The sequence below is a fragment of the Amblyraja radiata genome, chromosome 9 (assembly GCF_010909765.2).
Source record: "Amblyraja radiata isolate CabotCenter1 chromosome 9, sAmbRad1.1.pri, whole genome shotgun sequence".
Classification (NCBI taxonomy): Eukaryota; Metazoa; Chordata; class Chondrichthyes; order Rajiformes; family Rajidae; genus Amblyraja; species Amblyraja radiata.
Window position 1 is genome coordinate 7,687,416 of NC_045964.1, and position 20,771 is coordinate 7,708,186.

At 45.8% G+C, this 20,771-nt stretch overlaps 1 protein-coding gene across 7 annotated transcripts in view; it reads left to right on the plus strand.

Moving 5' to 3' along the window:
- dpf3 (double PHD fingers 3) overlaps positions 1-20,771 on the plus strand; it is a 175,360-nt gene that overhangs the window by 126,644 nt on the left and 27,945 nt on the right. For 4 of the 7 annotated variants that reach the window (XR_004413033.1, XR_004413034.1, XR_004413037.1 and 1 more), the window contains one exon: positions 5,000-5,112. Coding sequence is in view for 1 of the 7 variants with exons in the window: in XM_033026623.1 (XP_032882514.1) it covers positions 5,000-5,112 (113 nt within the window). In the remaining 6 variants the exon portion in view is untranslated. Of the gene's footprint in view, positions 1-1,505; positions 2,433-2,685; positions 3,584-4,999; positions 5,113-20,771 lie in introns of those variants that run through there. The other 3 variants (XR_004413035.1, XR_004413038.1, XR_004413036.1) reach the window with 2 other exon arrangements.

The following is a 20,771-nucleotide window of genomic DNA, read 5'->3' on the forward strand; positions in this document are numbered from 1 at the left end:
TTATAACGGCAATCTGATGGGTTGCAAAGGGCTTTGATAGAGATTTGAAAGATACAATATCAAAGTAAGATTTTATCTTCTACCACTCCCCCCCTCCAAATAGTTACTGAGAACATGCCTGACGAATTTTGTAGCTACACATAGACGAGTGAATTCTGACCTTTGGTTATTGTACATCCTAACCTCCGCTGTTGACGAGGGAAGAGAAAAAAGAGCGCACTCAAGATAACAAAAAATTAAAAAGGTCCACAAGGTTAATTAACCACACACACAGAGAGAGAAAGAGAGATGGGATGGACACAAAAGGCTGGAGTAACTCAGCGGGACAAGCAGCATCAGGAATGGGTGACGTTTCAGGTTGAGGCCCTTCTAGTAACGATGATAAAAGAAACAGGCCATTGTTAGCTGTTTGTTGGGTGAAAACGAGAAGCTGGTGCGGCTTGGGTGGTGGAGGGACAGAGAGAGAGAGGGAATGCTGGTGCTACCTGAACTTAGAGAAGTCAACATTCATACCACTGGGCTGTAAGCTGCCCAAGCGAATTATGAGATGCTGTTCCTCCAATTTGCGTTTAGCCCCACTCTGACAATGGAGGAGACCTAGGACAGAAAGGTCAGTGCGGGAATGGGAAGGAGAATTAAAGTGTTTAGCAACCGGGAGATCAGGTTTGGTTCAGGTGGGCTGAGCGAAGGTGTTGAGTGGAACGATCGCCATTGAATGATGTTGAGGTGGAGGTGAGGGGGGACTGGGGTGATGGTGGGATTTGGCACTTTTCAAGACCGCTTGCCCCAACAGTGGTTATTTCTGTTTAGACATCTCTAACACTGTGTATTACCAGCTCTGTTTAAATTAACCTTAATGCCAGAAGCCTTACATTTTTTAAACGACACGAGTATGTGAAGAGACTGAGTTGTCCAAGTACTATGAAACATTTTAATACCCTTGGGCTATTGTGCATTATTACCATCCCATTCTCCAAATACAATGATTAAAAAATGCTAGGTTCACTTTATTACTAGATCTATTATTGTCACGTATACCAAGATATACTGAGAAGCTTTGTTTAGCTTGCGATCCAATCAAATGAAATAATACAATACATAAATACGACACCACGCCAAAGGCAATTTATAACCTTAACATTTATACAGCAAACTGGCTGTGGTTTGAAATATGCGCGTGGTTTAATAAAACTATGTTGGAATTATTTTGTGCATAAGTGTTAGAATTCTTCGATCTAGCAATGAAAGGGGCTGTTCCATTTGTGTTTTAAGCCATGTTTTATATTATCTCATGATTAGCTTTTTAACCCTTTCGCTGTCTGGCAAATAACAACATAGCAGGGTTTGAGATTAAGAGGATTTTGCTAGTTTAGATATTGTGTGTTTAGAGGTGGGATCTGCTATTGACTTAAAAAAAAATCATTTTGTGTGTGAGTGTGTGTGTGTGTGTGTGTGTGTGTTTTACTGAACCCATGTGCTGATATGTACATCATCATACATGTTAGCTTATTTTGGACAAGGAGCCGTTAAGGAGCCGGACTTGCGCACGGCAGAGGACTTGTTTGCTGTCTCATCTGAAAGCGATGCTTCCACGTTTCATGGCTTTGACGATGAGGATATGGACGAGCTGCTATCAACCAACAGTGCCCTCCCGCCTAGTAATGATGCAAATCACACGTGCAGCGGCTAACTGAGCCATCGTGGCGATGACCTGCCCGCGCACCACAAACCAACCCATCAACTCGGGCAGGATTTAATGAATGGTGTTGACAACAGTGGAAGCCGCCTGGAGCCGAAACGAAAAGTTTCTGCTGAAGTCTAGACCTTTTTTGTGTGAAACTGAGCAGAGTTGATGCATTTAATCGTTCATCAGTAAACACGATGAATCTGTCACTTCGAAGATGATCGGGATTGCTTTTGACTTGGGATTTATTTTTTATTTATTTTTTTTAAAACAAACAAAAAAAGACATTTGATTGACTTTAAATGAGTGAATCGGTGGGGAACACAGGGATATGCGGGCTGCCTCGATCCTTGCACAGTGCAATGGCCCTCAGTCAGCTCTCTTCTCTCATGTGGGTAGAGTTAGCCAATGCACCTGAGTTGGGACCCTCTTCGCCAGAGGATTGCACACCTCTAACACCTGTAGTCCTCGGCTTTTACAGCGGAGGTGGAAGAAGCAGTTGTGTCTTTGTTCCCTGGAGGAGAACGCAGCCCACCTCCAGGGTCAACCCCTCCCCCCCCCCCCCTCGTTGACCCATCTCATTCATCTGAATTGGCCTGGTGGTGTTACCCAGCGCTAACATCCATGCGGGGGCTTCTATTGAGAGGACCACGACCCTTGAGCACAGGTTCTTTGCCCGAGAAATATAATTACACCACCAACCTATCATCTTGTTAACTTGAAAAGAAGTCATCAATAACCTCGCAAGGTATGTGAGCATGGTTTGTGTTTTAACTTGCTTTTAATTGAAAATATGTTTCATCGGTTGCATGATTAGAACTAATTGGGGGGGGGGGGGGGGGGGGGAGAGGGAGGGTTGCCTCTGTTGGAGCAGTCGCTGAGATGTGAGCTGGCGATGTATTTTCCGTAACCAAGTTGCCAGCCTGATTGTTTTAAAATGGATGGGTGAACCTGTAAAAAAGACTTGCCTTCTAAACAAACAGCTTTCCTTCCTTCACCAGACATCCCAGATGGCAGTGGTCACCGTGCATACTAGTCCTCAGAGGAGACAAGGAAGGGGAGAATTGTGACCACCTTCACCTCTAGGAGGCACTGCCTTCCAGCTCCTCATTAATGGCAGCCAGCCTGGGGAATCCGCTGAGCACTCTAGCTGTGTGAAGGAAGACCAGTGGCGGACTGGGTCTAAAAATATTGGTTGCCAGGAGACAGAGGGGGCCCACTTCATCAGGGGCCCACTTGATATAGGGGGCCCACTTCATCAGGGGCCCACTTGCCATCGGGCAAGCTGACACCCTGGTCAGTCCGTCACTGAGGAAGACTGCTTTCTTTGCCAATTTGATTTGGAAACCTTAAATCAGGTCTTCTGCGGCATTCGCAGGTAGAGGACGGCAATGGAGAGGAAAGAACTGATCACACTTGGCAATGTTTGACAATTTAGCCCCAAAAAATAAACGTTTTTATGTAGATACCTTGCTTCCTTTGAAAAAGAAATGGATCATTTTTTTTTTTTAATGGGCATGGCGGCTGTTTTGCCCGATGAACCCTTAGAAAAAGCGTCAACTCTGCTCAGTTTTTGTTATCAAGGCCATTTGATTGAATCTGAATAGGAGTGCTACAATGTGGATGTGGTAAGTGTCTGATATGTGCATAGCCCGTCTGGAAGTCTAGTCCTACTTTCTATTTATTAATTAGTCTCACCGTAATCTGCTGTAACTCCTTTCCTCCGCCCTTTGTGATGAAGTTATGGTATTGTCACCATCAACTAACATGGATGCTGTTGTTTTGTTGTACAATGTTAAATGTATAAAAAAAAAAGTTCTTTATAAAGCCGATTAAAATGCTGTGGAGCTTATGAAATCTTTATTTGTTAGAAAAATAAATTGCCGAATGGTCTCACAATTGTGTCCAATTTCTCAGTGTTTATTAATTTTTGATGGTTCACTGGTATTTAATTTGTATTTGCACTTAATATTGGGTTGGATAGTGTTGGCTATTCTAATGGTGTAGCTGTAGATTAGTTAGGACAAACATGCATTCTACACAGCAGCTCTGCCCAGCAGCGAAAGGGTTAATTACTCAATTAAATAGTTTTTGTTTCTGAATCTTATTCATTTTTTCTTTTTTAGTTATGTGTATTTCATCTCTCGTTCACCCTGACTCCTCCACCATCATAGTTTGGCCATTGTGTTTCTTTTTTTGGTGGGGAGTGGTTACCTCACTAACCTCATCTTATCGTCTCACCCACACTTACTCTCAATTCTTTACCTCTCCTTATCTCCCCCCCCACCATCCCTAGCTCTTGCCACCTCCATCTTTCCCCTTCCGCATCCATTTCCCACTGCCATTCTCTCTTCCCCAATCCTCCCTACCCACCCCCCCCCCCCCACCCCCGCCTTGTCTCTCTCTCGCCCCCACTGCCCTATACTTCCTTTAAATGCTCACCCCCTCACCTTCTCTCCTGTTAGGTTCCTCTCAACCTCTCTCTCCCTGTCCTCTTCTCTCACTGCTTCCTCTCTGCACTTTCACTTGCTTTGCACTTCCTCCTCTTTCACTTCCTTCCTCTTTTCCCAGCATCTCTTCTCCTTTTCCTCCTCCTTTTCCTCTCTCTCCCCTTTTCCTCCTCATTGTCCTCTCTCTCTTCCCCCTCTCTCCGCTCACTCCATCCTCCATTCCTCTCTTATCTTCTCAAATCGCCCCATCATTCTCTCTCCTCCCCGTCTCTCCCCTGCTCCCCCTTTCTTCTTTTCTGTGCCCTCTAGTCCTGCTTTGCATCCCCTCTCTTTCCCATCCCTCCCTTTCCCTTCTCCCATTCCACTCTCCTCCCATCGCTCCCTCATCCCCTCTTCCTCTCTCCCTCCTCCCATCTCTCCCTCATCCCCTCCTCCCATCTCACCTTCCTCCCTCTATCCCCACCCCTCTTCTTTCACCTCCAAACACTCCCCACTCTTTCTTCCCACACCCCCTCTCTCTCTCCCCCCCTTTTTTCTTTCTCTCTCCTTTCTCTTCCCCTCGTCTTTCTCTCTAACCCCCCTCTACCGTACATATCTCCGCCTACCTCCCCAATCTTCCCTCTCCCTCCTCATCTTCCTCATCCTGCTCATACCTCCCCTGCCTCCTCTCTTCCTCTCCCTCTCTCCCCCTCTTTCTCCCCCCCCTCTCTTCCCCTCTCTTTCTCCTGCTCCATACCTCCCCCTGCTCTCTCTCTCCCCCTCCCTCTCTCCCACTCTTTCTCCCCCACCCTCCTCTTTCCCACCCCCTCTCTCTGCGACTCAGGAAATGGTGTGTAAAGGTCTCCTGTTTGTTGCATCCCCTCAGGTCACCCCTCCTGTTTGCAGTTCACAGTCAATATGACTGCAGCTGTGAAAACCTATCACTGGCAATGTATTGAGTGCAAATCCTGCAGCCTGTGCGGGACTTCCGAGAATGACGTAAGTTTTTATTTTACCTGTCCATCGTCTATCACATATGAATAAAACACTTTGGTTGGAATCCATTTCTCTTGTGGTTGTGGCCCATGAGTTTAATTACCGATGAGACTGTTTCCCCCAGCTCCATGCTAGTGTGCTTGGGGTGGCCCTGGTCCATTGCCATGCCCAACGTGTGGGAATAAGACTAGACTGGAACCCTCATCTGTTGAATCACAAGTAATTTAGTCTCTGCAGCGATTGGCGTAGCTCAAACCAGCCTGATCTCCATTTGGGTTCCAATCCATGGACTGCATTCTGCTACACTCCAGCTGGGCGAATTGCCAGGGGACCCGACAAGTCCATGTGGTCTCTGACCGTGACGGACTCCTCTGCATCAGTGAGTGAAGCCGTTCTGATCTTGCAGCACCCCGTGAAGCACTCTGCTGTCTGGAGATCTGAGAGCAGTAAGGATATGCGGTCAGCAATATAATGTCCTAGCTTGACGTATTGCTGCCTTGCTTTGTATTCAGGGTAGATAGGGTCTGGCCGGCAGCCAACCCAGCTTCGTTAGTCTTCTGTGCCAGGGGGTTAGACACAAAATGCTGGAGTAACTCAGCGGGACAGGCAGCATCACTTGAGAGAAGGAATGGGTGACGTTTCGGGTCGAGACCCTTCTTCAGGGATAAGACACAAAAAGCTGGAGTAACTCAGCGGGACAGGCAGCATCACTGGAGAGAAAGAGTGGGTGATGTTTTGGGTCGAGACCCGACTTCTGTGCCCGAGGTTATGGGGAGAAGGTAGGAGAATGGGGTTAGGAGGGAGAGATAGATCAGCCACGATTGAATGGCGGAGTAGACTTGATGGGCCGAACGGCCTACTTCTGCTCTTATCTCATGAACTTATGGACTTCAGTGCATGGTTAAAACCATGTTATTCTCCCCTTCACCCCGATGTGCTCAGGTGATGGGTGGTCCCACCCAGAGAGATCAGCTGATTGCTGCAAAGGTAATGTTACACAGCCCTTTATAACCATTTGCTTAAGGCACACGACTCTAATGGAATCGAGAATTTAGTGTACAGGTCACTTGAAAGTGCACAACTGATATATCAAACCTGTAAAAAATATAGATTTGAGACTCTGCTGTCCCTTGTATCTCTGTCATGTCGACCTCACACTGACTCCAGCATTCTTGCAACCCGAGCCTCAATGATGAGCTGTAGTTACATAGTAGGAGATCGGGTTCTGACACGAGTGTGCGCAAACTCTGCCAAAGGCTTCCCTTGCAGTGGGCTGCACGGTGGCGCAGCGGTAGAGCTACTGCCTTACAGCGCCAGAGACCCGGGTTCCATCCTGACTACGGGTGCTGTCTGTGTGGAGTTTGTACGTTCTCCCTGTGACCTGCACGGGGTTTTCTCCGAAATCTTCGGTTTCTCCCCACACTCCAAACACGTGCAGGTTTGTAGGTCAATTGAAGAAGGGTTTAGGCCCGAAACGTCGCCTATTTCCTTCGCTCCATGGATGCTGCTGCACCCGCTGAGTTTCCCCAGCATTTTTGTGTACCTTGTAGGTCAATTGGCTTGGTAGAAATGTAAAATTGACCCTCATGTGTATAGGATAGTGCGGGGATCACTGGTCGGTGCGGACTCCATGGGCCGATGGACCAGTTTCCGCGCTGCATTTCTAAACTAAACTAAAACTAAACGCTGAAAGAGCATTCAATACCTTTGACAACGTTGAGTCAGTGTAAACCTTCATGTTGTTTTACAGATTTTTGTTGGAGCATCATTGTGTCTGTCTTTAACAATTATTAAAGCCAAACCTCACTAAATAGCTACGACGGGAAGAGAAGGAAAACTAACTGTGTAGGAAGGAACTATAGATGCTGGTTTACACCGAAGATAGACACCAAATGCTGGAGTAACTCAGCGGGACAGGCAGCATCTCTGGAGAGAAGGGATTGGTGACGTTTCGGGTCGAGTCCCTTCTACCTGAACCAGTTTGTACCAGATTAGTGACTAAATGATCTTTGGTCAGTTGTATTCATCGAGTGACAAACACCCAAGTTCGCATATCAAAACAATTCCCGGGTTGAATATTTGACAAGATAGGTGAAAGTGGCGGAAATCTTCGGCAGGGCAGGCAGCGTCTGTGGAGAGAGAAACAGTCAGTCAGAGCAGGGATAAAGAAAGCAAGCTGGGTATAAGCTGCGGGGAGGTTGGGGATGGATAGGAGCAAGGAGAAACCTCTGATGGGGCAGGATTGTTGTGGGTAGAGGCTGCAAATGAGTAGTTAATGGAGGCATGAGGTGTCTCAGCAGGTCGGGAAGCATCTGTTTCCAGTTCAAGTCCCTCAGCGTTTTCACCTCAATGTGCTTGAACAACGAAACATGAACTCAACACGATTTGTGCAAGTTGTGGTGGAGCAGGCTCGAAGGGCCTACTGCCCACTCTCACTCCTGCTTCTTATATTATCCCCACAAATCGCAGTAAGAGATCTATGTCAACTCTTCTTGACTCAACAACACAAGTGCTGAAGGAACTCAGTGGATCAAGCAATAGGTGCAGGAGTAGGCCATTTGGCCCTTCGAGCCAGCACCGCCATTCAATGTGATCATGGCTGATCATCCACAATCAGTCCCCCGTTCCTGCCTTCTCCCCATATCCCCTGAATCCGGTATCTCTACAAGCTCTATCTAACTGTCTCTTGAAAGCATCCAGAGAACCAGCCTCCACTGGCCTCTGAGGCAGAGAATTCCACACACTCACAACTATCTGTTTTTCATCATCTCCGTTCTGAATGGCTTGCCACTTATTCCTAAACTATGGCCCCTGGTTCTGGACTCCCCCAACATTGGGAACATATTTCCTGCCTCTAGTGTGTCCAAACACTTAATAATCTTATATGTTTCAATAAGATATCCGCTCATCCTTCTAAGCCCAGCCGCTCCAAACTATCAACATATGACAGTCCCGCCATCCCGGGAATTAACCTCATGAACCTACGCTGCACTCCCTCAATATCAAGAATGTCCTTCCTCAAATTTGGAGACCAAAACTGCACACAATACTCCAGGTGTGGTCTCACTAGAACCCTGTACAATTGCAGAAGGACCTCTTTGCTCCTATACTCAACTCCTCGTGTTATAAAGGCCAACATGCCATTCGCTTTCTTCACTGCCTGCTGTACCTGCATGCCTACTTTCAGTGACTGATGAACCAAGACCCCCAGATCCCGCTATACTTCCCCTTTTCCCAACTTGACACCATTTAGATAATAATCTGCCTTCCTGTTTTTGCCAGCGAAGTGGATAACCTCACATTTATCCACATTAAACTGCATCTGCCATGCATTTGCCCACTCACCCAACCTGTCCAGGTTACCCTGCATTCTCATAGCATCCTCCTCACAGTTCACACTGCCACCCAGCTTTGTGTCATCTGCAAATTTGCTAATGTTACTTTTAATCCTTTCATCGAAATGATTAATGTATATTGTATATAGCTGCGGTCCCAGCACCGAGCATTACGGTACCCCACTAGTCACTGCCTGCCATTCTGAAAGGGACCCGTTAATCCCTACTCTTTATTTCCTGTCTGCTAACCAATTTTCTATCCATGTCAGCACCCTACCCCCAATACCATGTGCTCTAATTTTGCCCACTAATCTCCTATGTGGGACCTTATCAAATGCTTTCTGAAAGTCCAGATACACCACATCCACTGGCTCTCCCTAGTCCCTTGTCCATTATCCTGGTAACATTCTCAAAAAATTCCAGAAGATTAGTCAAGCATGATTTCCCCTGTGTAAATCCATGTCGACTCGGACTGATCCTGTTGCTGCTATCCAAATGTGCCGCTATTTCATCTTTTATGATTGACTCCAGCATCTTCCCCACCACCAATGCCAGGCTAACTGGTCTATAATTCCCTGATTTCTCTCTGCCACCCTCCTTAAAAAGTGGGATAGATAATGTTAGCTACCCTCCAATCCACAGGAACTGATCCTGAATCTATAGAACATTAGAAAATGATCACCAATGCATCCATAATTTCTAGAGCCACGTTCTTAAGTACCCTGGGATGCAGCCAATCTAGCCCTGGGGATTTATCAGCCTTTAGTCCCATCAGTCTATCCAACACCATTTCCTGCCTAATATGAATCTCCTTCAGTTCCTCCGCCACACTAGATCCTCTGGCTACTAATACATCAGGGAGATTGTTTGTGTCCTCCTTAGTCAAGACGGATCCAAAGTACCTGTTCAACTCATCTGCCATTTCCTTGTTCCCCATAATAAATTCACCTTTTTCAGTCTTCAAGGGTCTTCAACTTTGGCCTTAACTGTTTTTTTTTTCTCTTCACATACCTAAAGAAGCTTTTACTATCCTCCTTTATATTCTTGGCTAGTTTACCTTCGTACCTCATCTTTTCTCCCCGTATTGCCTTTTTAGGTATATTCTGCTGCTCTTTAAAAGTTACCCAATCCTCTGGCTTCCCGCTCATCTTCACTATGTTATATTTCTTCTCTTTTATTTTTATAATGTCCCTGACTTTTCTTGTCAGCCACGGTCGCCTCTTACTCCCCTTGGAATCTTTATTCCTCTTTGGAATGAACTGATCCTGCACCTTCTGTAATATTCCCAGAAATACCTACCATTGTTGTTCCACTGTCATCCCTGCTAGGATATCTTTCCAGTCAACTTTGGCCAGCTCCTCCCTCGTGGCTCCATAGCCCCCTTTGCTCAACTGTAACACTGACACCTCCGATTTACCCTTCTCCCTCTCAAATTGTAGATTAAAACTAATCATATTATGGTCACTACCTCCTAATGGCTCAAGTCCGGAGAGAGTTCTGGCCCAAATGTTATTCCCTTATCATGTTATACACTGTAAATGGCTCGATTGTAATCATGTATTGTCTTTCCGCTGACTGGATGGCATGCAACAGAAGCTTTTCACCGTACCTCGGTACACGTGACAATAAACTAAACTGAACTGAGTCAGGCTCGGAGTCACGCATAGACCTGATTGCTACTGCTGCTCATCGCTGACATGTCAATTGCAGCTAATTGTTCAAACTTATCGTCCCACAATGATTCCTCAGGGGGGAAATGTCCTTTCAGAATCTTTTCCCAAATGAGATCACCTCTCATCTGTCTGCCCAACTGAAACGGAAACATCCGCTAAGTTCCTCCAGCACTTGTGTTTTTCTCAAGATTCCAGCATCTGCAGTTTCTTGTGCCCCAGTGCCCCTCCCTTCGTTAGAACTGGCCGAGCTGTGTGCATGCTGGTTGGCTCATTGTGCATCCACAGGGACTGGTCTTGATGAAATGGACGAGACTCAGTACAAGCCAACCATTCTCACACATTGAACCCAGTTGTACAACCTGTCACGGAACCAAGGAAGGTGTTTCAAGAAGCATTCAAGATGTTTGTGGTAAAGAATGGGACTGCCAAATTTAGAGACACAGATATTAAGATTCACCAAGAGTTTAGTACAACATAGAGCAGAGAAAGTGTAGAAGGGCGGCACGGTGGTGCAGCGGTAGAGTTGCTGCCTTACAGCGCCAGTGACCTGGGTTCAATCTTGTCTACGCGTGCTGTCTGTACGGAGTTTGCACGTTCTCCCCGTGACCGCGTGGGTTTTCTCTGAGATCTTCGGTTTCCACCCACACTTCAAAGACGTACAGGTTTGTAGGTTAATTGGCTTAATATAAGTGTAAATTGCCCCTAGTGTGTGTGGATAGTATTAATATGCATGGACATTTTTAAGGCAGAGATAGATAGATTCTTGATCAGTACTGGTGTCGGGGGTTAAGGGAAAAAGGCAGGAGAATGGGGTCAGGAGGGAGAGATAGATCAGCCATGATTAAATGGTGGGGTAGAATTGATGGGCCGAATGGCCTAATTCTGCTCCTATCACAGGACGTTATGACCTTATGAGCAGAAGAGGCTGAGAAAGACCTGATGGAGGGGCCAGGGGTTAAGAAACAGAAAGGATAGTGGGCTGTTTCCCTTGGCAGAGGTTTTAAAGTAACTGATTTAGAGTAGAACCACCAAAATGCTGAAATCCAAAAAACAAAATTGGGTGGCATGGTGTTGTAGCGGTAGAGTTGCTGCTTTACTGTCCCAGAGACACAGGTTCGATCTTGCCTACGGGTGCTGTCTGTACGGAGTTTGTACGTCCTCCCCCTGACCTGCGTGGGTTTTCTCTGAGATGTTCGGTTTCCTCCCACGCTCAAATGACGTACAGGTTTGTAGGTTAATTGGCTTGGTGCAAGTGTAAATTGTCCCTAGTGTGTGCAGGATGGTGTTAACATGCGGGGATCGCTGGTCGGCGCGGATTCGTTGGGAAAAAAGGCCTGTTTCCGTGCTGTATCTCTAAACTAAACTAAACTAAAGCTACAGGTGCTGGACTTTGAAATAAAATCAAGAATGTTGGAATCACCCAGTAGTCAGGCAGCATCTGCGGAGAGTGAAAAAGAGAGCGTGTTCGAGTTTTGATGTGTAGGAAAGAACTGCAGATGCTGGTTTACACCAAAGATAGACACAAAAAGCTGGAGTCACTCAGCGGGACTGGCAGCATCTCTAGAGACCAGGAATAGCTGGCGTTTCGGGTCGAGACTCTTCTTCAGACTGAGAGTCAAGGGGAAAGGGAAACGAGAGATATGGATGGTGAGGTAGAGAGATGAGAGGATGCTGCAGAACTCTCGTCGGAGAGAGGAGGAGAACTTCTTCAAAGTAGGCATACCTTGAGGAGATTTCACAGTGGGGCAGCCAAAATGTGTAGGAAGGAATGTGTAGATTATGGTTTAAACTGTGTAGACACACAAAGCTGGAGTAACGCAACAGGTCAGGCAGTATATCTGGAGCAAAGGAATAGGTGGCATTTCTGGTCTGATGAAAGGCCTGCTCTTTGCTGTTACAGCTTCACCTGCAGAGCTTTTTGGCATCACTGTGGTGCAGCTGGTAGAGCAGCTGCCTCACAGCACGACAGACCTGGGTTGCATCCTGACCCCGGGTGCTGACTGTGTAGAGTTGGCACCTTCTCCCTGTGACCATATGGGTTCCTCCGATGCTCTGGTTTCCTTCCCACGTCCCAAATATGTGCGGTTTTGTAATATGTGCGGGCCTCTGTAAACTGCCCTTAGTTGGTAGTGAGTGGATGAGAGAGTGATAAGATTGAACTAGTGTGAATGGGTGATCGGTGTGGACCCGGTGAGCCAAGGTGCTTATTTCCATGGTGTATCTGTAAACTAATCTAATCCCGGCTCAGTAGTCCTGTGGGCTCTGGCATTTCAGAAGCTGGTGCATACACTTGAGTGAACATAGTGGAGGTCCTAGTTCCCACTAAACTCCCAAGCAATGAGTTCCAAACCCTGCAATTCCACAGTAAGCTTATAGCCACCGAACATTTCCTCATGATCGCGTGCACCTAATTCACGGAAACTACTGCGGAACATCCCCAAAGAAACATTCGATGCTGAAATCATGAGTTATATGTGAAGTACATGAGGACCTCAGCAGCGTCTGCGGAGGGAATGGACTGATGACATTTTAGGTCCTCAGACTGACTGAAGAAGGGACCGAACCTGAAATGCCATCTGTCTACTCCCTCCATGGATGCTGCCTGACCTGCTGAGTTCCTCCAGCACTTTGTGTTTTGTTGGACGATCCAAATATTTTCCTAACTCTAAATTTTCAAGTGGTCTGGTCCAAACAACTTTGTCCAAACAACTTTGCAGATGTGTAGTGGGAAAAGGAGAATTACAAATACACTGGATTTCATGAAGCCCATTTGAAGTTGGCTGTAGGTTTAGCGAGGGAACATAAAGGCAAGGAGGTGGTGGAGCTCTGGAACTCTATTATAAAACATTGGTTAGGCCACAGTTAGTTGTACAGTTCTGGTCAGCACACTACAGGAAGGACACGATTTCACTTGAGACGGTGCAGCAGAGGTTCATAGCATAGAACATAGAAAAGTACAGCACATGTACAGGCCCTTCGCTCCACAATGTCTATGATTAGATTAGATTAGATTAGATTATTTAATGACCACACAGTCAAGCTGGTGGAATTCAGGTTCAGTACAGGATGTTACAAGGTAGGCTGATTCCCGTCAAACATAACATAAAACACAACATCATACAATATACAGTACATGCATGGGGAGGATATGTGCTGTTATCATAGTGTGTTCAGAATTCGGATTGCGTGTGGGTAAAAACTGTTTTTAAATCGAGATGTCTTGGCGGACAGTGAGCTGTAGCGCCTTCCTGATGGCAGCAGGTGGAAGATGTGGTGAGCTGGGTGGGAGGGATCAGAGATGATTTTCTTCACCCTTGACACAGACCGTTTGTGATGGAGTGATTCTATTGATTCTATGCCAAACCTAATGCCAAGATAAGCTAATCTACATGATCTATACCCCTCTAATTCTTGCACATCACAGGCCTATCTAAAAGCCTCAATGGCCACGTATCTGTTTCCAACCACGTTCCAGTGTGTAAAAAAAAACTTCACAAATCTTTAAACTTAGCCCCTCTGACCTTAAAGCTATGCCCTTTTGTCCTTGACCTTTCCGCCTTTGGGGAACGTTTCAGACTGTTCACCCTGTCTATGCCTCTCATAATTTAATATACCTCTATCAGGTGCCCCCTCAACCTGTGGCATTCAAGAGTAAGCAGTCCAAACGTTTCCGAGCTCTCCTTGTAGCCAATACCCCGCGACCCAGACAGGAGGATATGGAGCCTGCGGTAGAGCATCACCACATTCAGGAGAGACTGGAAAAGCTGGCTCTGTTCTTCCTGAAGCAGAAAACACTCCCCGAGGCAGGCAGCAACTGAGGGAGGTATGGAAATTATTAGTGGGACCTCACCCCACAGCAGGGGCTGATTCAAACGAGACTGCAGGTGCGGGTTGTGATGGAATTTATTTCTGAAGACAATCTTTTCAGCCAGAGGATGCTGGAGTCTGGAACTCACTGCCTTTGAGGGTAGTGGAGTCAGAGACTCTCACATTTATCGATACAAGTGAAGGTAGACACAAAAACCTGGAGTCGCGTTTTGGGTCGAGACCCTTCTTCAGACTGAAACAAGCACCTGAATTGGCAAACATAGTAAGTACAAAGCAAGTGAGGAATTATGTATTCAGGAAGTCAAGTTGCAGCTATGGAGGTGTTAGAGCCTCCATGCTGTCACCTCCTACAACACCATGTGGTCCTGCTACTTCCCCTCTCTATAATGGTACCTGGGTCCTGCTGTCATTCTCCCTATTCTAACCATGCTCCTTCTCCCATCTCCCATTCTCACACCCCCCTCCCCTCCGAACCCACATCATCTCCACACAGTACCTGGCTCGAGCCTTGCTGCCCCCCTCTGACCCCAGCCCACATTCCTGCTGTGTTTTCCCTCTTTATACAATAGACAGTAGACAATAGGTGCAGGAGTGGGCCATTCGGCCCTTCGAGCCAGCACCGCCATTCACTGTGATCATGGCTGATCATCCACAATCAGTACCCCGTTCCTGCCTTCTCCCCATATCCCTTGACTCCGCTACCTTTAAGAGCTCTATCTAACTCTCTCTTGGAAGCATCCAGAGAATTGGCCTCCACCGCCCTCTGAGGCAGAGAATTCCACAGACTCACAACCCTCTGCGAGAAAAAGTGTTTCCTCGTCTCCGTTCTTAATGGCCTACCCCTTATTCTTAAACTGTGGCCCCTGGTTCTGGACACCCCCAACATCGGAAAATGTTTCCTGCCTCTAGTGTGTCCAATCCCTTAATAATCTTATATGTTGCAATAAGATCACCTCTCATCCTAAATTGCAGTGTACACAAGCCCAGTCGCTCCATTTTTTCAACATTTGACAGTCCCGCCATCCCGGGAATTAACCTCGTGAACCTACTCTCTACTCCCTCAATAGCAAGAATGTCCTTCCTCAAATTGGGAGACCAAAACTGCACACAATACTCCAGGTGTGGTCCCACTAGGGCCCTGGACAACTGCAGAAATACCTCTTTGCTCCTATACTCCACTCCTCTGGTTATGACCCCTTGCAGAATTCAGACCTCAACAGGGGATTTGTATCTTTGTACCCAGTGATGACCCCTTGTCCCATCTCCAACATTCCTCCTCCTCTGGGGAAAAAAAGGGTATTCAGGGAGAATGGGGCCGCTCAGGAATCAAAGTGGTCATCTCTGTGTGGAGCCATAGGAGATGGGCAAGGTCCTCAATAAGTATTTCTCCTCTGGGTTTACCGTGGAGAAAGACATGAGAAATCACAGGAAATTGGGGCAGTAAAGGAGGTGCTGAAGGTCTAACGTGTATGTTTACGAGGATGTTGCCAGGACTAGAGGGTGTGAGCTGCAGGGAGAGGTTGAGTACGCTGGGTCTCTCTTCCATGGAGCGCAGAAGGATGAGGGGAGATCTTATAGAGGTATACAAACTCATGAGAGGAATAGATCGAGTAAATGCACAGAGTCTTTTACCCAGAGTAGGGTAAACGAGGACCAGAGGACATAGGTTCAAGGTGAAGGGGAAAAGTTTTAATAGGAATCCAAGGGGTGACTTTTACACACAGAGTGTGGTTGGTGCATGGAACAAGCAGCCAGAGGAGGTAGTTGAGGCTGGGACTATCCCATCATTTAAGAAACAGTTGGACAGGTACATGGATAGGACGGGTTTGGAGGGTTATGGACCAAGCGCAGGCAAGTGGGACTAGTGTAGCTTGGACATTGTTGGCCGGTGTGGGTGAGTTGGGCCGAAGGGCCTGTTTCCACTCGGTATCACTCTATGACTCTATGTATGATGGTAGACAAATCTCCCGGGCATGACCTGATACGAGGCATAATTCGTAAGTTTGCAGACAACAACAAAGTTGGTGGTTTTGTCGATAGCGAAGATGGTGGTCAAAAATTGCAGCAGGATCTTGATTGATTAGGCAGGTGGTGCTGAGGAATGGTTAAATGGCCTTGAATACAGATAGGTGTGAGGTCTTGCATTTTGGCAAGTCTAACCAGGGCAGAACCTACACAATGAATGGAAGGGCTCTGGGAAGTGTTGTAGAGCAAAGGGGTCTAGGAGTGCAGGTACATAGCTCCTTGAAAGTGGTGTCACAGATAGATAGAGTAGTCAAGAAGGCTTTCGGCACATTGATCTTCATTAGTCAGTGTGGAGTCTAGAGGTTTGGAGGTTGAAGATTGAGGGGGGATCTTATAGAAACTTACAAAATTCTTAAGGGGTTGGACAGGCTAGATGCAGGAAGATTGTTCCCGATGTTGGGGAAGTCCAGAACAAGGGGTCACAGTTTAAGGATAAAGGGAAATCTTTTAGGACTGAGATGAGAAAAACATTTTTTGTATATATATTTTTTTATTAAAGGTAATCAATTACAATGCTTCAAACAACTTTATATCAAATTAATTCAATTTGCATTAAGTAAAACACTAGTAATACTTATCTACTATTTTTTTTAGAAATAATGATAGAAAAAGAATAGAACAGTTATAAATCATTAAGAGAGTGATTAAATAATAATTTGATTATATATAAGAAAGAAAAGAGAAACGAAAGGAAAAAAAAAAAAAAAAAAAATGAAAAACCACAATATGTATTGTTAATAACACTACTACAAGTGATAGTATCAATAAAGACATATATGTTAATTCCAATATAAAAATGAATTATTCTCACCAAATCCCGCAGGGTGCACGCCGAGCTGTGTTGCCAAAAACATTTTTTACACAGAGAGTGGTGAATCTCTGTAATTCTCTGCCACAGAATGTAGTTGAGGCCAGTTCATTGGCTATATTTAAGAGGGAGTTAGATGTGGCCCTTGTGGCTAAAAGGATCAGGGGGTATGGAGAGAAAGCAGGTACATGATACTGAGTTGGATGATCAGCCATGATCATATTGAATGGCGGTGCAGGCTCGAAACGCCGAATAGCCTACTCCTGCACCTATTTCCTATGTTTCTCTGTTATGTTACAATTGTACAAAACATTGGTGAGGTCACGTGTGGAGTATTGGGCCATGTGGAGTATTGTGTTCAGTTTTGGTCACTCTTTTATGGGAAAAGATGTTGTTAAACTGGGAAAGGGTATAGATAAGTTTTACGAGGTTGTTGCCATGACTGGAGTGCCTGAGCTATAGGGAGAGGCTGAGCAGGCTGGGACATTATTCCTTGGAGCACAGGAGACTGAGGAGCGATCTTAAAGAGGCGTATAAGATTATGAGAGGAATAGATAAGGGAAATGCACAGAATCTTTTAACCAGAGTTGGGGAATTAAGAACCAGAAGATGAGGGGAAAGAGATTTAATAGAAAGCTGAGAAGCAACTTTTTTAAATGGAAAAGTCTATGGAATGAGCTACTAGAGGAGGTAGTTGAGGCAGCTACTATTACAATGTTTAAAACAACATGGACAGGTACATGTAAACGATAGGTTTGGAGCCTTATGGGCTAAACGCAGGCAGGTGGGACTGGTGTAGATGGGTTATGTTGGTTGGCGTGGGATGAAGGGCCTGTTTCCACGCTGTATGACTCTTTGACACTATGTCGACTCCCACTGCCAACCTTCTACCCTTTATGGACCTTTGTATTTCCAACAGCTGGCGTGACATCCACCATCTTGAATTCTCCACATCCCATACCCACTACAATCTAACGGCCCTTGAACACCCACCCCACCGTTCACTCTGCAACAATCCCAACATTGTCATTAAATCCACTGACAAGAGAGGTGCTGCTGTAGTCTAGCCAGCTGACATATAACTTTATGGCCGCCCTTTAGGTGGTGACTCTTTACATACCTTGGGTATGCAAAACAATAAATTTCCCAGTGACTCCTCACATGTGACAATAAAGTATTCATTCATTCATTCATTCATTCATTCATTCATTCATTCATTCATTCATTCATTCATTCATTCATTCATTCATTCATTCATTCATACATTCATTCATTCATTCATTCATTCATTCATTCATTCATTCATTCATTCATTCATTCATTCATTCATTCTTTCATTCATTCATTCATTCATTCATTCATTCATTCATTCTACTGTGCTGAGGCAAGATACCAGCTCTCTGCCTGCTCCCCCCTCACTGAACTCATCTCCACAGACCTTGAATCCATCCGATCGCCCCTTGTCCGGGCCCTTCGACCTACATCCAAGCCATCCAAGGGTGGCATGGTGGCACAGCGGTAGAGTTGCTGTCTTACAGCGCTTGCAGTGCCAGAGATCTGGATTCGATCCCGACTGCGGATGCTGTTTGTACGCTTTCCCCGTGAGCACGTGGGTTTTCTCCGAGATCTTTGGTTTCCTCCCACACTGCAAAGACATGCAGGTTTGTAGGTTAATTGGTTTGGGTTTGTATAAGTGGGTATAAGTGTAAATTGTCCCTAGTGTGTGTAGGGTAGTGTTAATGTGCGGGGATCGCTGGTCAGTGTAGACTCGGGGGGCTGAAGGGCCTGTTTGCGCGCTATATCTCTAAACTAAACTGAACGAAACACCTCAAGCACCTTTTAACTCTTCAATAACTTTCAATTTCTCGGCCCATATTGCCTCATCTTTCCAATGGATGTCCAGTCCCTCTACACCTCCATCCCCCACCAGGAAGATCTTAAGACCCACCGGTTCTTCCTTGAATCCATTTCCCTCCTCTGACACTCTCCTCCGGAACTAGTCCTCACTCTCAATGTAGGAGCAAAATGGAAAGACCACACGGAGTTGGTGTTTGAGGTAAGGTGCGATTTTTTAAACTGGTCCACACCAGGACACCAGATAAAGCTGACCTGAACACTGGGTCTAAATGTCTGTTACATTGATGGGTGCACACATAATCAAAGAAGTGTGACTTTGGTACATTTTTTATATTCTCAGATGACAAGGTTACTCAGAAACATGATTAACAGTAAATCAAGGTCTTAATTACAGAATGGAACTCAGAAAGACTTAATTAGGTCACAAACAGACTGAGATGATTATCCACAAGTCTAAATTAATTAACAGGAGATGCATATTTCTGTTACAATGATGGGTGCAGGCATGATCGATGAAATTCCATTCCTGTTAGGCATGGTCTGCTGTTTCCTGTCACCGCATTAGTCCAATCCACATCGCTATTTACTAATTATTAGCCCTCACTATTGGTTACCCTGCAACACACTCAACAATTCTTGATTCTTCTCACTCTCTGCAAGGCAAAGGGCCTTTCCCACTTGGCCGTCATTTGCGCGTAATTTACACAACATGATGGGGTGGAAGGTGAGGACAAGGGAGACTCTGTCCATGTTGCGAATGGGGGGAGAGGGAGCAAGAGCGGAGCTGCGGGATATCGAGGAGACCCTAGTGAGAGCCTGATCTATGAAGGAAGAGGGGAACCCCCGTTCCCTAAAGAATGAGGACATCTGCAACATCTGCAGTTTGTGTGGTTATTCTTTTCCAGTATCTTCTTGCTCTTGCGATGCGGAGAAGGTATCACAGCCCCTCAGCCACATCTGAATTCCAACATGGTTTCAATCCAAAATCAATTAGCTCTGATATTTCCAATCACAGCAGTTCATAAGCAAAGAGATGATTTCACTCTCAAGTACACTTAAACTGCATGAGGCATTGTTGGGTTTTTAAATCGTGTGCTCATCGTTTGTCCGAATAACCAAGGTGTGTAACTCAGGACAATGGTCAACTTCAGATGAAAGAGAAATAGTTTCATTCCAAAGACAGATACAAAAAGCTGGAGTAACTCAGCGGGACAGGCAGCATCTCTGGAGAGAAGGAATGGGTGACGTTTCGGGTCGAGACCCTTCTTCAGACTGAGAGTCGGGAAAGGGAAACGAGAGATATAGATGGTGATGTCGAGAGATATAGAATATTTGAAAGAAAGATATGCAAAAAAGTAACGATGATATAGGAAACAGGCCATTGTGAGCTGTGTGCTTGCCATAGAGGGAGTACAGAGAAGGTTCACCAGACTGATTCCTGGGATGTCAGGACTTTCATATGAAGAAAGACTGGATAGACTCGGTTTGTACTCGCTAGAATTTAGAAGATTGAGGGGGGATCTTATAGAAACGTACAAAATTCTTAAGGTGTTAGACAGGCTAGGTGCAGGAAGATTGTTCCAGATGTTGGGGAAGTCCAGAACAAGGGGTCACAGTTTAAGGATAAGGGGGAAATCTTTTAGGACCGAGATGAGGAAAACATTTTTCACACAGAGAGTGGTGAATCTCTGGAATTCTCTGCCACAGAAGGTAGTTGAGGCCAGTTCATTAGCTATATTTAAGAGGGAGTTAGATGTGGCCCTTGTGGCTAAAGGGATCAGGGGGTATGGAGAGAAGGCAGGTACAGGATACTGAGTTGGATGATCAGCCATGATCATATTGAATGGCGGTGCAGGCTCGAAGGGCCGAATGGCCTACTCCTGCACCTATTTTCTATGTTTCTATGTGTGCGAGGTGAGAACGAGTACAGGCAATATGACCAACAAGACTACTTTGTCGAAGAGTCTGAAGAAGGATCTCGACCCGAAACGTCACCCATTCCTTCTCTCCAGAGATGCTACCTGCGTGACTCCAGCATTTTGTATCTAACTAAGGCGACATTGAAGCTGTTACGACTTGGGTGGGGAGGGATGGAGAGAGAGGGAAAGCAAGGATTACTTGAAGTTAGAGAAGTCA